Genomic DNA, 15,983 nt, shown 5'->3' with positions numbered 1-15,983 from the left:
CACTGCTGTCCTTTTAAACGATATTAATTAAAAAAAAAAAGCAAAAATCCCACAAACCAAAAAACCCCCAAGAGACTAAATTAAAAACCTGAACAGAGCTTTACTGTGTGTGTTTTACAAGTCCAGTATCTGCAAACAGTCCACAAATATGAAAAGGGGTCCTTGCAGTCCTTGTATTGATATCCTGCTTATTTACTGTTTCGGTAAAATTTCAGTAAAAATGCTTCCAGTGCTAACTGCATTTTCTCTAAAAATATATGAGTGCCTTTAGAGTGGAGTGAGTTATGTTTACTCTTCCTGGTAGTTGCTGTAGGTGTAAATGATTACAGAGGTGATGAATGGCTTTACTTGGTTTTGAGCATTCTGTTAGTTTTAATTGTATTGATCTTTTCAGGGTGACTGTGCACAAAAATAAATGGTGTTTCTTCAAAATAATTGGGAATTGTATTAAAGAGTGACAAAGTGTCACTGTCCTCCTCTGCACAGCAGACGCAACATGGGACCTTTTGACACAGTCGTCTCACTAGGTCTTGGTGTGATCTCTGAACCCTACCATTTTTAATTTGTTCCTTTTATGATGGCAGTGTTGAGGATTCTGTGATCTTGAGTGATTAGTTCATCGGTCCCACAGTTTCTGTGGGAAACTATTCTTTTCATTACAGGCAAGGTTTTGAAGGCAGGAAATGAGTTTGGCGCTTGCTTTAATAATGTGCACGGACTTATTCTTTTTGCATGAAGAGATTATATATTAAGCTATAAGTTAAGAATATAGATTTGTGTAACATTCGCATTTTTAAGACATAATCAAACGAGTTTGAAACTTAGAAATGTTCCAAAATACTAATACTGGTCTTTTATAGATAAACTTTTCAAAGGTTTTGAAATACAATTCTGCTCAAAGTGCTTCTGGTGTTGTGTAGTCTCAATTGAATTTTTCTTTCCTTTAATAAAGAATTACCTCTGCCACGATTTATGGCGCTGAAAAATGACACTGACATTCGTTATGGAACTCCAGCAGAACTCCATGGAGTTAAATTTCAGATTCCACATTCAACTTTGGAAAAAAATTCCTACAAAAGAACAGATGAAGGGGACAAACAGGTAATGGCTTGTCTCCTTCAGGCCAGTATGTCTCTATGCAACCTCCTTTTGCGTCCAGTTCTGTAAATGGTTACACTCACATGGGTTTACAGTTTTTGAATACTAGATAGGAGATGAACTCCTGATGTGCAAATAACCCCCATTATGTCCGTGTTCGGGTTTTGATGCATCCCAGTTGCTTCCCTGAAGAAAATTCTCTGTATGAGCTCGTATAAGCCTGTTAGCCCTATAAGTATTCTATGTAAGTTCCTTCAGCATTGTCTTACTTAATCCACTGCTTTTTCTTGGAGAGGACCAGGAAGGAGCAGCAGAGAGAAATCTTGTCTATGAAACAGAACAGGAAAGTGATTGATTTTTCCATGGCCAATATAGTCCTTAGTCCCTACAGAAACACTTAACTGGAGAAGAGGTGTTGAATCATGAGCCACTATTTCTAGGTGGGCTAAGGCCTTCAGGTTTTCTTTCATTCTAATCTCCCCAAGGAACAGTCCAGAAGAAATCAGCTTTTCTTTTGTCTTCAGTGAAACATTGTCTCAGCATCTGTTGTTCCAAGTTGCCAGTTTAATAAAGCTGTCTAAGGGAGATTTGTATTAGCTGTCTCTAGGAGAGTTGAGAGCACTTGCTCAGATACCAGAAACTTCACAGTGCTTCATAGTTTTCATAAATAATGATTTGCATAATTTTCCCCAGGCACAACACCACCTCCTCTGGTACCATATCAGGTCATGTGGTGAGTGCCTGGTGGAAGCACTTTATCTTCCTAAAACATGCGCACACATTTACCACACGGTGCATTGGCGTCAGTAACAGCATTCCCAGCCTGAGGTCAACCAGCAGGAGTGTGCTGATGACAAGATACACAGGTGGAATAACAGAATGAGGAAGAAGAAGAGCATGTATGCCTATCTGTCTGTGTGTACTGACACTGAGGCAGAACACTGCCCTCAAAACCCTGACTCCATCTGTGTTATGCTTTATTTTTTTTGTATTCAGTTAACTTTTTCAGGATTACATTGGCTTCTCAAGCAATCTCAGTAAGTCAAAGGAAAGAGAAAGCTTTAGGGTAGTTACCCAATGATACCTACAGATCCACAGGATGTTTAAAATACCAATTCACAGATATATTTTTAAATTTTGTACATTTTTTTATATGCAAAATGAGCTCCCACAGTGAATGCACTCACACTAACTCACACTAAATATGTAAATTCAAAGATACCTACTCATCCTGAGCCTTAAATGTGTGCTTCTTTAGGCATCTTTGGAAGTAAAATATCTTGAGCTGGTCATTGTAAAGCTTTGCTATGGGACTGGCATGCTGTGCCCCTAGAAAGAAGGCTCAGTACGAAAGTCTGTCTTTTCTATTTTAAGATGCCTTTTCTTGGAAATAAAGGGCCTGAGGATGCTGCAGCTTTTGCCTCTTCTTGGTCCATTATACTATATGCATTTGCATCACTGTGCAGCATTGTTTAGTTGTTTCTTATGTCTCAGAATTGTATTTTGTGTTGGTATGTTTTTGAAATAGGAACCCAACTCTCCTCCAATGTCTCCAATCTGCTCACCTCCTGCTTCTCCATCTACTTACCAGAGAATACCCGTAACTTATGGATATGGTAAAGCAAGGAGTGGGCTGGAGCAGCAGCATGGAGGTAGGATAAAAATTGTGATGCACACTGTATTCAATTATTTTGGTTTTTTTTTCTTTATCAGAAGTATTCAAATTCCAAATGCAACTGACAATCAGCCTAATGATTTTAAAATTTAATTGGATTTGTGTTTTGGAAAATTATTTGATAACTTATTTTGACTGTTCAATCCTGTCTTCTGTTAAATTAAATTAGATTTACGTGTGATCTCACAAATGCTAATACTGAATCTCTGACAAGACTACATGCAATATATCCAAGTGGCAGAGAGCTTGCAAGGCAAGTGCTTGCAAGACAGAGTGCATGATGCTTTTGGTTTCATTAGCCACATACTAATTTTCAAATTGGAAGTGAACCTTCCTTTGCAGGAAAGGATAATAATCTCTCTGGTTTTGTAACAGAAATAATAATAGGACATGAATATAAAACCACAGTGTAACTTAGGCAGTACAAACAAAAGGCACTACATAGTTGCTCAGTCCTTCGTTTTGCTGCCATGAGAGTGGGTGGCAAAACATTCTAATTTTAATAAGAGGGTAATGTGTCGGAAGCCAGTTTAACTACGTCTTTACAAGCTCCTGTTAATAGTAAGGCATCTGTGATGACCTGGTTGGTGGCAAGAGCAGGCACTGGTGTGTACCAACCCTCCCTCATCCCTCCTGCTTTTAGGTTAGTGTGTTTCCACTGAGTGAAGAGCAGAGCATGCTAATCCTTCAGCTTTTGTCCTTGTGTGTAAGTCGATGAAAAAACAGAGCTATTTAACATCGTCCTTCCAAGTGCTAGACTAGTGCAAGACCCTACTGGCTCTTCCTGGCCTTTAAGATTCAGACCCTTCCAGTTTCCTGAAGAGCAGTGCAGAGGGCAGGTCTGGAGGTTTCTGTGTGTTGTATGTGCAGGAAGTGCTGTGCTGCCACAGAGCTGGGCTGGACTGGGCTGCAAGTCTGACCCTACAACTGGACAGCGTGTCTTCAAGGGCAGCCCACTGCATTGCAGTCATGAATATATGTTTTTCTTGATAGCTTTTAAAGTTTTTCATGCTAACAAACACATGGCAGTACAGCCTTGTGCTTAAATCTCTCCAAGGACGTCTGTGTGTTTCCCACCTTCCTTCTCTTTTGTTTTTTGTTCTGAAATTAGTAGTTAGTTGTACAGTAATAAAAATAGATACCAGCACAGGATAAGACCACTTAGGAAAATGAGAGGATTAGGGTGTAATTTTTCAGGTCTTCCTGAACTCAAAATTTTTAAGATCTCTTGGTCCTTTTTGTCATGAGTCTTTAAGGTTCTGACTATCTAATGCAGACTGTAGTGGTACATTTTAAATAGGCGAGCAGCAGAAGTTCTCAGCTCTGTAAGGGTTTGCAAGGGAGTTTTCTTTTTGTTTGCATAATTGCCTTATTTTTAAAACATTGTTCCTAAACGTGCTGTTGTGTCACCACTTACTATATTTGCTACAGTGGAGCCTAAGTGACTTATTTTAGCAAAAGAAGTAATTGTTACTTTTGTTCACTAACTTTACTCCAAATAGGTGAAGTGGTGAATCATGTATTTTGATTTTCAACAGAAATTACGGAAGGGGGAGGAAGACTATATGAAAAAATAGTGATTTTCTGTTTGATAGCATTGTCAAAGCATATTTTTTGCAGCTCAGTTGAATTGTTTCTTCCTATTTCTAGTGCATTCTTGTGCTGTATATAGCTCTAACTGTATAAAATGTATACATGCATAAACAGGCTATATAAATATGTATTTCAACATGATGAACTGCAATTTCCATTATCTAGTAATATATAACTGACAATGTCTCAGAAATGTCTGAAGAAGAATGATGCAATCTGAAAAACTAGTATGTAGCTGGAATTCTGTTGCAGAAGACAAAATGGACTTTGGTACTGTCATACTGGGTGGTTCACTGGGTAGATGCTTGACAAAATGGACTTTGATGCTCTAGCACTATGTTCACAAGCTACATTCTTGACCTTGAGGTATTTAATTATTTCCTTTAGCCTAGTAGAACTTTTTGATTATCCTTTCTTTTATATACTTATTTGAAATGTCTGTAGCTCCTTATGAAGTCAGACACTCCACTCACCAGCAAGATGGACCATCATCAGGGAATTATGGAGCCAAATCTGCACTCACCTGTTCAACTCCTAACCGGGTAATGAATTGCTATTTATCTTTAGTAATACTACTAATAAAACAATAGAGAAATTTTAAAAAAGCAGAATAATTCTCACTTTGAAAGTGAAAATTGTTCTCCATGGTGTTTTTAGACTAGAGACTCAAGTGTGCTTTTTTTAGTATATGAGGAAAAAAAAGCTGATTGGATGGAGAAATTAAAATAAGTAATCCAGTCAATCAAATTGGTAAAGGTAGGTCGAAGTAAAACATTTTCATTTAAAATACATGAGGTTTCACAGAGATTCCTGCTTGATTTAGAATGCTATCTGTAACACTTGCACAGAATTTATGGCCTAACATTCTGCGTATTTTGGTTTTTCACCCCAGGTGGTTAAATTGCATCTCAAACAGAATAAATTAATTTTTGGACATTTGTTTGCTTTTGTGAGATGGGTCTTCTGTTTTCCTGCTGGTTGCAAAAGCAAATCTTTCTGTGTTCCAGTATGCCTGTGGTGCATTTTTTATGCAAATAGGTAGTTTGCCCTAAGGAATGGCAAAACTCTACCAAACAAGAGATTTTCCTAAATAAGGAAGACTCAGAGACACTACCTTTTCCCAAGTGCTTAGCACCTTGCACCCACAATAAAATGTCACCCGAGCCTCCAGAAAAGATCTACAGGTATTGTCAAATAATTTGTGCTAACTTGACATGAAATTGGGTGCATTTGTGTAGCGCTTTGAAATGAAAATTAATTTACAGCTTTATGGTGATGCCTGTTTCAGGGATCTTTTGATGTGTTTCAGAACTGGTGTTTTGCATTTGATTCCTAGGAAATAGACAGGTATGTCAAGAGAAAGGGTTTCAAAGCTTATTGCAGCCTGGTTGTTGTTCACTCTTGCCCTCCCCCTCAAAGAGTTTTATCATCCAGGCTTAAATATTGAATATTAAGTTATTCCAGTTTAACGAAGGCATCAGTTGTACCACCAACCCTCTTCTAGATATCTCCATCAACCTACAAAAGGTACAGACTTCCCTTAAACAGGTTAATCAGACAGCAAAGGCACAGAGCAAAGACATAAATGGATTAAATGTCCTTCCTTCCAGAATATTTTTTTCCCAAAGTAGGATTTTTGCATAAAGTATGGGAAGTGACAGAAGGTTGAGGTGGTCTCCAGTGTTTTGCATGTCTCCCTGGCTTGGCATAACAAGTGCCGAGTTACTGGGGTGAGCAAAGCATCCAGAAGTGGTATAGCTCCATAGTTACAGCACCACTCCTAGATTAAATATGTAGTTGCATAGCGAAGCTAAATTTTCATGCACCATCCTGCATAATTACAGCTTTAGGTCCTTTACTGGTTCCATCTGATGTGTACAGTGTGCAGTTCAGGGTTGTAATGCATGGCAGCCAAAATGAACCCCCAAAACAAACCTAGAGGTAATAAAATATGATGTGGACTTTTTGTGATCAGCAGTAGTGAGACTTCCTTTTTCTTTTAGTTTTTTTCATGTAGAACTTCCTTTAGTTGCCTGGGTAAAGATACCCAATATTGGTCTCAGTTTAAACAAATAAGCAGTGGGACAGTAATCAGTATGGCCATTTCTACTTCTTATCTTCTAAAAATTTGTGTCTATTAATAGAAGAGTGTCAATCTGGTTTCTTGAGGTTCCCAATGCCCTTCTAGTCCCCTGCCTGTGGCCGGTGCCAGTGTCCCTCCTTTCAGTCTCTTTCAGTGGAGCGGGAGCAGCAGGACAGCAGCACCCACTACTCGGATGACCCTTGGAGGATAACGGAGGAGCAGCGAGATTACTACATTAACCAGTTCAGGTCCCTGCAGCCCGACCTGAACGCCTTTATTTCAGGTAATTTTTACCAAACACAGTGCATGTCAAGTAGGGGGACCAGGCTGGGAAGTGAGGAAAGAATGTAAAGTAAATAAATTCTTCTTCCTTTCTCTCAGTGGGTTTATAAGAGTTGATGGTGTTTTCTTTTTGAAGGCAGACAACTCAAAGAGCAAACTACTACTGTGGCCATTGCATTTTTTTCCTAAATATCCTGATTTTAGAGAAATAATGACATGCAAAGGAGAAGTGTTAATGATTTGGTAGAAATTAAAATGAGCTCTATTTGATGCTCTGTATTTGTGGATCACACCTGCAGTCTATATTGAGTTGAAACACCCCTGAGGGTTGTGCTTGCTTTCCCAGCAGAACTGTGGTAGTGCTCATGTGATGACAGTGAAGCATACAGTCAGCTGTCCTCTGTGGTCAAGCCTGAGGTTTATGGTTCTAAGAGACTGAGATTTTGACCTTTAGGTCATAAAGAAACAATGGGAGAAGTATTAAGAGCATATTGAGACTGCATTTCTATCTTGAATAGAAGGATCAGGCTGCTGGTGGGCACAGACGGTTTGTGTGTGTCAAGGAAGGTGTCACAGGTTTTAAATTGAGGCAGTTTTAATGAGCCCTGCTGTATCGCTGCAGTTCAGGAGGTCCTGCTGTATCACTGGGATTCAGGAGGCTTGGATCCAGCCTCAGTTATGTCTCCTTCATGCAGTTTGCTTCAAAGAACAAATGGTAAATGGTTGTTCAGTGTTGGTTCTTCCCCTGGTGGTTGCCAAGGGGAAGAGAACTATAGTCCTGGAAATCTGTGCTTTATGTTTCCTTACGTTTTGTAAGCCTGTACCCAGGAATGGCTTCCAGGGTACCCCTGACACCCTGTGTATATGGGATGATGAATAAGTAGATTTGTTGACTCGAAGAAGGATGAGAAGAGCTGCTATTGGCAGGGTGAGTGAGGATGCCTGCAGTGGGACAGGAGCTATGTGCTATCTGAATCTTCTGGGATTTCTTTTTTCTTTCTCCCCTTCCTCACCGCTGCCCCACCACTAAAATTTGAGCCACAGCAGGGAAGAGTCATGATTGAAGCAGCATCTTGGGAGAGCAGTGCAATGGTACAGCACTGTACTGCCACACACATGACTTCTGGGTGAAGCAGACACCGTTGGTGTCTGTTATTTTATCTATTTTGTCATACCAATTATGCTAGTTAGAATTACCAGTACTAAAGCAGGTTTTCCATTATTTTTTTCCCATATGGAGGGAATGGAGAAATGAGGTCAACAGCTCTGTCTGGCTTTCTCTGTCATTTATTCAGGAGACAAATGGTCCAACAGCTGTATTAGTGTTCGGTTAATCTGAGTGTCTCTCGGACGTAAATTAACTGGCTGCTTCTGGCACAGCAGACCTGGTAAAAGGTAAAAATTCAGAGAATTAATTTCTAGTGGCTGATAAGGCATTCTTTCCCAACAGGTTCCGTAGCAAAGAATTTCTTCACAAAATCAAAGTTGCCCATCCCAGAACTTTCTCATATCTGGTAAGTACTGATAGTGTTGGGGATTTGTATCCTGGTTTTTTAGAAGACACTTAATTCAAGAGTTCATATTAAATTTTAAAAGTACTATCAATTATAATTATTTCTCTTATCTCCAGAATCAAGGCCCAAGCAGCAGGGCGCTCACTGATCTTTCTGACACACTTTTTTTCTGGAGAAATGTTCGTCTACTCAGCAGGACTGGGAAAGTGTGAACAGCTACATAACTGAGAGCTATTCTTAAGTTTATTGTAAGCAGCATTATTAGCTCAAACAATTGACACTTTTCCTGAAGTGACACAGAGGAGAAGCACCTCTGGAATGTTTTAGATATGCTGTTGGTTTGATGTTTTTCTCTCTGTTTTGTCAGAGGAAGCCTAATTAAACAACTACATAATTTATCAGTGCTTTTCTAATGAACCAGTACACTTACTTTTAATGAGTTTATGAAGAAACAATTGTGGATGGAACTGTACATGATAAAACTTGACAAGGATTCTATTATATTTTCATAAACAACATGGTGCTTTGTAATTCAGTGTCATCCTTGCATATCTGATAGGAAGAACAAACAGTTTTAAACATGGATCAGAAATGCTGATAGAGGTTTTATTTTTATATATGCTTTTATGAAGAGAGATGAGAAGAAAAGCTTGCAAGAGCCTAAACATCTGTCAGGGTCAAAGGATATGTCTGGAATGTTTTCAAAGCGGATTGTCAGTTGTGAAAATTAAAAAAAGAAGCAACGAAACATAATGTTGGGGGAAGTGAATATTGGAATTTAAACTTGATTACTTTTAAAAAGAATGGATTAACCCAATATGTTAACAAAGCACATTTTATTCTTACTGCTGGCACAATTTGTTCTCTGTGCAGTATTTCAAGAAAAGTATTCCTTTCTAGTAGATAAATATATTTTTGTGATAATGTGATTTATCATGTTCTGTTTGCTATACACATGGGATGTTTCAGTCTTTGTCACTATAACCTCAATAGCTTGAAAAATGCTTGTTACTGTCAAAGAGTAAGAAGTTACGTGTTTATTTTAGACTATGTACTCAAGATAAAATGACTAAATTCTTGCAAAGAGTTAATTTATAAAATTGAATTCTTGACTTTCTGAAGCCCAGTTTTCATGCTTGTGGAGCATCCTAGAATTATAGAGAACTGCAGAGAACTGCTTTAGCAAGAAGTTAACACTAACTTTTAAACCAGAAGAGCATTAATTTAGCTCTTTTCTTAAGGCTAGTCCGTGGTGCTAGGTAATCATTGCTGAAGTCTGCGTTTAACTTATTCTGCTTGAAATGGTTGAGGATTGTGTAGATTGGCCAAAAGTGCTTCCAGCTGTTAAAAAGTTACTTTTACCCTTGGAAGAGGGTGTTCCTGCAGTTTAGAAGATCTATCATATCCTAGGCTGCATCAAAAGAGGTGTGACCAGCAGGTGAGGTAGGGGATTCTGTACCTCTGCTCTGCTCTGGTGAGTGCTGCATCCAGGTCTGTGGTCCCCAGCACAAAAAAGGTGTGGATCTGTTGGACTGAGCCCAGAGAAGGAGCACTAAGTTGATCACAGGGCTGGAGCACCTCTCCTATGAAGAGAGTATTGAGAGAGTTGAGGCTGTTCAGCCTGAAGAAGAGAAGGCTTCGGGGAGATCTTCCTACAGCCTTATAGTATCTAAACATGGTCCACAAGAAGGCAGGAGAGGGGCATTTCACAGGGGTAGGTAGTGATAGGACAGGAGGCTCGAAGTAACCTGGTCTGGTGGAAGGTTCCCTGCAAAAGCAGGGAGATGGAGCTAGATGATCTGTAAGGTCTCTTCCAACCCTAACCACTCTGTGATTCTCTAAGTATAGGTTTGGGTATTTCATGTATTTCATGTTCTAATATATACATACCATAGTATTGAATGGTATCATGTATAAAAAGGATATACTTCATTGAAAAAGGAAAAAGGGGCAAGTCCGTATTAGAAAATTAACTGGCTTCATCTTCTCCAAGACAAATGGGCAAGTCAAAATCAAGTGCAAATGACAGAGATGATCATCTTGTGTTAAAATATCCCTTCTCAGAGTTGCATTTCTGTCTCCCTTGTGATGGCACATGTGTGTTTTCCTGAGGTAATAACTTGGAAAACTTGTGCCTGTTGCATCCATAGGGAGCTAAGCGATGTGGATTGTGATGGAGCACTGACACTCCCGGAGTTTTGTGCTGCTTTCCACCTTGTGGTTGCGAGGAAGAATGGTTACCAGCTGCCTGAGACACTGCCAGAAACGCTGCTGCCCGAGTACCTCCAGGCTGGTAATGTTCCTGTGGCAGTTTGTGTCCCTGTAGCCATCTCAGAAATCCATCATCTCTGTAAAATGCAGGTTCACTTTCCTTCTGGAATGGGGTGCTATGCCATATAATGATTCTCTGACTGCTTTTTAAGGCATGTGTTTCTGATTGTGCTTATGAGGTGCTTGCTGAAGAAGTAATACCTCAAAGCACAAAAGTAGGGATGCAAAGTATAGCAGTTACCAGCCTGTTAATGTCTGCCTCTTTGCTCCAGTGTGCTTCAAGTGTCATTACAGCTCAAGTGGCAGATGATTGCCTGTAGCAAAGGTAATTCAACAATGGATTTAAACTGAAAGAAGGAAGGTTTACCTTAGACTTTAGGAAGAAATTCTTTACTGTGAGGATGGTGAGTCACTGGAACATGTTGCCCAGAAAAGCTATGGATCCCTGCCATCCTGCAAGTGTTCAAGGCCAGGTTGGATGGGACTTTGAGCAACCTCATCTAGTGGGAGGTGTCTTTGCCCATGGCAGGGGGATTGTATCTAGATGATCTCTAGGGACCCTTCCAATGCAAACTATTTTATGAATCTATCATACAGCTTTTAATTCTTTCGATCATTTTTCATATAAGTATTTGGCTCTTAAAGATTTGTTGAAAACAATACTGGACTGCTTTTGAACTTAATATGCTAATGTATTTTGTTAGATGCAGTTATCAGTGGTATCAAAGCTTGAATTTTTTTGTAATTCATTTTATGTAATCCACAGATTCCCCTACAAGTACTTTGCATTAATGATGGGAATTACAACAGTTTATGTAGCACAAGGATGACTTAATCTATAACATACCTCAGTATGAATGTGCAGTGAGAGACCTGCCCTTTCATTTGTTCTCTTCAGTTATGTCTCTTTTAATTATAAATGAACATTGAAATATATACTGTTCCATCTAAAATATGTGCAGCCTCTCTAGGGCAAGAAGGATTAATCACAGATGATAATTACAGTGCTAAGGGATAATATTTAAGACCTAATAAAATCTCCATTAAATATGATGACACTGAATATATTAAAAGGCAGGAAAAGAACAAATCAGGCTACATTTAGGAAAATGAAATGTTGACCCTGTATCAGATTTGTGAATAATTTCTGATGGAGTCATGTCTCTAATCCACTATCTTCATACCCAAAGTGGTAAGCTCCTGGAAAACCTGAACTTCCAAGTCTTCATCACTTTTAGTCTCTCTAATTACATTCCCTTGGCATAATTACAACTATCCTTTTCCCTAGGACCAGCACTTTGTTTGCTACTCTCATGATAAGTTGAGCTGTAAGCTCATCCTTGCAGGTTTTTCTTGATGTGTCTTCACATTAAGCCCTTTTGGGTAAAACTGCAAAGGAAATAACTGTCTCTAGTAGTAGGGAATCATTATGTCAATAGGAAGAATATGTGGTAAGCCACGGTTGTTCCCTGGGAATCCTCCTTTCCCCTATTTGTCCCTTTCAGCACATTTCCTTAGTTGAGTATTTTTTTCATGGTGTTGCATAAAAGCAAGTATTTCAAGCTGATCTACATGGAAGAGGTGAAAGGACTAATTGTTTCTTGTGGGTACTTCAAAAACCTCAGTTAATATACTAATTCTGATTAACTTGAGGGTCTGAAAATATCTTGTGCTCGTTCTGCTACCTAGTCAGGATTCAAAAATCTGTCTTTTGAAAGACTTGCATTAGTGAGAAGTAAAACATTGCAACACACTGTAACACTGTGAATAACAGGGAAGTATAGAGCCCTGGTTGTAGCACTTCTGAAAGAAAAGCACTGATAAGTAAGCAAGTGCCTCAAACAGTTACCTAAAATGTCAAAAGAAATTTTCAAGAGAAACCTTATGTTTTCATGTTTTCATAATTTGATTTATGTGAAGTTTATAATACTTTAAATTCTTTTTTTGCTTGTTAAGAACCTGATGAATATTACTGAAAACTGTTCTTCATTAGGCTATTGTATTAGTTTCAGAGCATCTGATAAGACTATTGTTAAAGCTTCAAATAAAATGATTTGGAGTGAAAGAGCATTTAAGAATGCATTAATCTTGCTAGTTTTATGACTTGTACCATAAACTACAAGCACAAGTCCAAATGCTATCCTGGCACAGCTCCACTGACAATTTGACCCACCACCTTGTTTTCAGAAAGTCTTTATTAAAACTAATTTGCAGAATCTGGAAAGGTATTTGCCCTGTATGTAACCCAATGTATTGTAAATTAAGATGAAGGAGCTTAATTTATTGCGACAAAAGAGGTGCAAGCAAAAAACTAGAAATGTGGTTATTCTGCCTTTTGATATATTGATCTTTAAAAAAAGGTATTTTCTAGCTATTAAGATGGATTTATCTTAGAGGAAATAATTCCAGATTGATACCAGCAGATCAACCTGAGAATGTGGGATAGAAATTAGCCTGTTGTGAATATTCCTTTGAGAAGTTGGAGTTGATTTCTTCCTTTTATTTTCCCCCCCTGCTGTTAATGTAATTTAAAGACAGTATGTACTACAGCATCCACTGTGTTTAGTGTCTTTGGGTTTTGTTGGCCTTCAATTTTATTGTATAACACAGATTCTACTATACTTTTCAGTATTCAAAAATCAAAATTTCAGCTGAACATTTCATAAATACCTTTAACATTCCTAGGAGAGTAAGATATAAACTCTAAGATCAACTAAGTTGATATTGAACTGGAAGGAGAAAAAGCACAAATAAACAGTTGTTTGGCACTTAATGTTTACTAGAAATCATTTATTCCAAATTTCACAACTATTTCTACAACAGAAATTGCACATCCCTTTTAGGACACTGACTAATTTAAAATGCAAGATAGAAAGATTTTCTTCATGATGTTGGTCGTCCACATCTTACAGGTCAGGTCTGATAGGTAGAAATGAAGGGCAAAATCGTGCTAGAACAGGTTTTTAAGAAGTGTATGTTAACCAAAGACTTGGCATGTCTCTGCATTTGATTTTTGGGTTTTGTTTGCTTTTTTCCCCCTCTCTTTTTCTTTCCCCTGCAGCTTCTTTGAAGCCCATGCGTGACTGTGCACTGTTTGATTCTTACTCTGAGCCATTGCCAGGCAGTCAGCAGACTCGGGACTTCAGTCGGACAGAGGTGAGAAGGTCTAAGCAGGGTGCTTGCCATGCGGAGTGGAGGGGGACAGACTAGATTCACAGTGGTTGTGCTCTGTATAACTGCAGAACTGCAGGTCTCTGAGCGAAGTTTAGGAGTCTCCAAGCTTCTAATTAAGTAATTTCAAATCCCTCTCTCAGCCATTTTTTCTGTGTGTGGGAAGGGCCAACAGGCTTTTTAAAAGATATGCCCACGTAACAAAGTTCCCATTAGTCATCGAGGGACTTGGGTGATGTTGGAGGCTGCAGAGTAGACCTGTTCATGTCCTGCAGGGCTGTGTTTGGCCCTCCAGTGCTGAGAGCCAGTGGTGAGGGGCAGAGTCTGTGCTGCAGGATGTACAGCGTGGCACACAGACAGCACTCAGGTGTCCTGAGCAATTCTCCTGAGTCTGAACTGTTTAACAGTATAAGGCTTCTGGCACAGAGCTAGAATCATAAAATCATTTAGTTTGGAAAAGACTTCTAAGATCATTGACTCCATCTGTTAACCCAGCACTCCTCCTTTCAGGTAGTTGTACAGAGGAGTAAGGCCTCTCTTGACCCTCCTTTTTTCCAGGATAAATAACCACAACTTCCTCAGCTGCTCCTTGTAAGACTTGTGCTCCAGACCCTCCACCAGCTCCACTGCCCTTCTTTGGATGTGCTCCAATGGCCTTTCTTCTAGGGAGGGGCTCAGAACTGAACACTAGTTTCAGTTGGATGTAGCAGGGGGTTTGGACTAGATCTCCAGAGGTCCCTTGCAACCCCAGCCATTCTATGATTCCATGAAGACTGATGGAAGAAAAACTAAATAAAACAGAAGAGTTTAACACAGAGGTTAAAACACAAAACTTTGAAGACCTTATGAAGCTGAACTAATCATGGCCACTGAATTACACCTGAATATTGCAACGGAGTATATATGCTGTGGGATTTAAGGGTTTAGGATTTGAGATAGTTAATCAGTCCTGCAGACTGACTGCAGAACCAGCCCTTCTGGCACTGCTTCCAAGTTTAAAAGTAATGGTGTGGCATGACAGCTCATCAAGGCTGTTCTCCATTTATATCCTCCCAATGCCTTGCTCTGGGGAGTTCCTGGATCAGAACACAGCTGCTCCCTCACCAAATCCGTCTTAGTAGTGGTACCACCAAACAGAATCTTCTAAGCTTCTAATTAGTACAATGTTCATGTTAGGCACTGCTGCTGCTAATGCTTTGAGGATCCAGTGGCACTGTTCAAATGTATGCAGCATCCCTGGGAGGTGTTACTCATCTTGCAGTGGCTTGGCCAAAGTACATCACACTGGGTTTGGAAAGCAGTGCTGGTGTTCTGGATGTGCAGGCTCCTGGTATGTTGGCAGTGGAGTCAGGTCCTTTACCAGAACAGCCTAGTCTCTTGCTTGGGACCTTATATGGGTGGCTTGTAACCCAATGTATAAAAGAAGATATATGCATAATGCAGAATTAAATTATATTTAAAATATAAACAAATATATAATTATGTATATTTTATACACATAATTGAAAGTCTTCCATTTACATTGTCAGAGATTAATGGATTTTAAAATCTCATCTCAAAACTGGTTTGAGAATCATTTTGACTTGATTTAGTTTTTGTTCAACTTGTGTTTGTACATTCAGAATTAATACACTGAATGTGCATCATTTGGAAGGTCAGTAATTCATCCCCCATTCATTTCTCCCTATGGGAAGTGCAGTAATTCACTGTTGCAATTTAATTTGTATCTTGGCTAATTAAGGAATTACAGTTTAGAAACTTGATCACTACATTAAAAATATTGTATTATCAATGCAATCTGTTGTGCATTATCTCCATGATTTTGTCTCTTTCCACAATTCAGCATGTTTATTTTCATTTCACTGCTGAACTACAGTACTGCAATAAAATGAAAACAGTTCTTGAATGTATCCATAAAGAAAATAACGGCAGGAGACATGTCACCTGGATACTAGGCTTTGTTAAACCTACAAAGCACACCAGGATTGCTGATGGTATGCTTGAGAAGGAGAAGGGTGACTGATTTTTGTTTACCAAGGAAGCTTTGTCTTCCCAATTTTTTTTTCTGAGATTTTGTCTCCCACTCTGCTTTGGTTCTTCCTACAAGCTTTCTCACTGCCAAAAGTTTAAAGACAAAACATGAGGTTTCACACTATATGCATAAAATGATTGGCTGGGGTTGCTCTGAACTTCCTCAGAAATGTCGTGCTCACAGTTCATTCAAGTTTGTGAAAGGCATTCCATTGATTAAAGCACGCAGTGATATCTTCACTTGATAGTGATGGATGTGAAATAT

The 15,983-nt window shown here is 39.1% G+C and overlaps 1 protein-coding gene across 3 annotated transcripts in view; it reads left to right on the top strand.

Annotated features, from left to right (window-relative positions):
- The window catches only part of REPS2 (RALBP1 associated Eps domain containing 2), a 94,613-nt gene that overhangs the window by 36,573 nt on the left and 42,057 nt on the right, over positions 1-15,983 (top strand). For all 3 annotated transcript variants that reach the window (XM_071556712.1, XM_071556622.1, XM_071556806.1), the window contains exons 3-9: positions 953-1,101; positions 2,627-2,750; positions 4,811-4,908; positions 6,594-6,732; positions 8,182-8,245; positions 10,396-10,538; positions 13,578-13,672. In XM_071556712.1, the coding sequence (XP_071412813.1) occupies positions 953-1,101; positions 2,627-2,750; positions 4,811-4,908; positions 6,594-6,732; positions 8,182-8,245; positions 10,396-10,538; positions 13,578-13,672 (812 nt within the window). The remainder of the gene's footprint in view (positions 1-952; positions 1,102-2,626; positions 2,751-4,810; positions 4,909-6,593; positions 6,733-8,181; positions 8,246-10,395; positions 10,539-13,577; positions 13,673-15,983) is intronic.

The sequence above is a fragment of the Pithys albifrons genome, chromosome 1, assembly GCF_047495875.1.
Source record: "Pithys albifrons albifrons isolate INPA30051 chromosome 1, PitAlb_v1, whole genome shotgun sequence".
In the NCBI taxonomy this organism is placed as follows: Eukaryota; Metazoa; Chordata; class Aves; order Passeriformes; family Thamnophilidae; genus Pithys; species Pithys albifrons.
The sequence above is the reverse complement of the archived record's forward strand: the minus strand, read 5'-3'. Positions and strand labels throughout refer to the sequence as shown.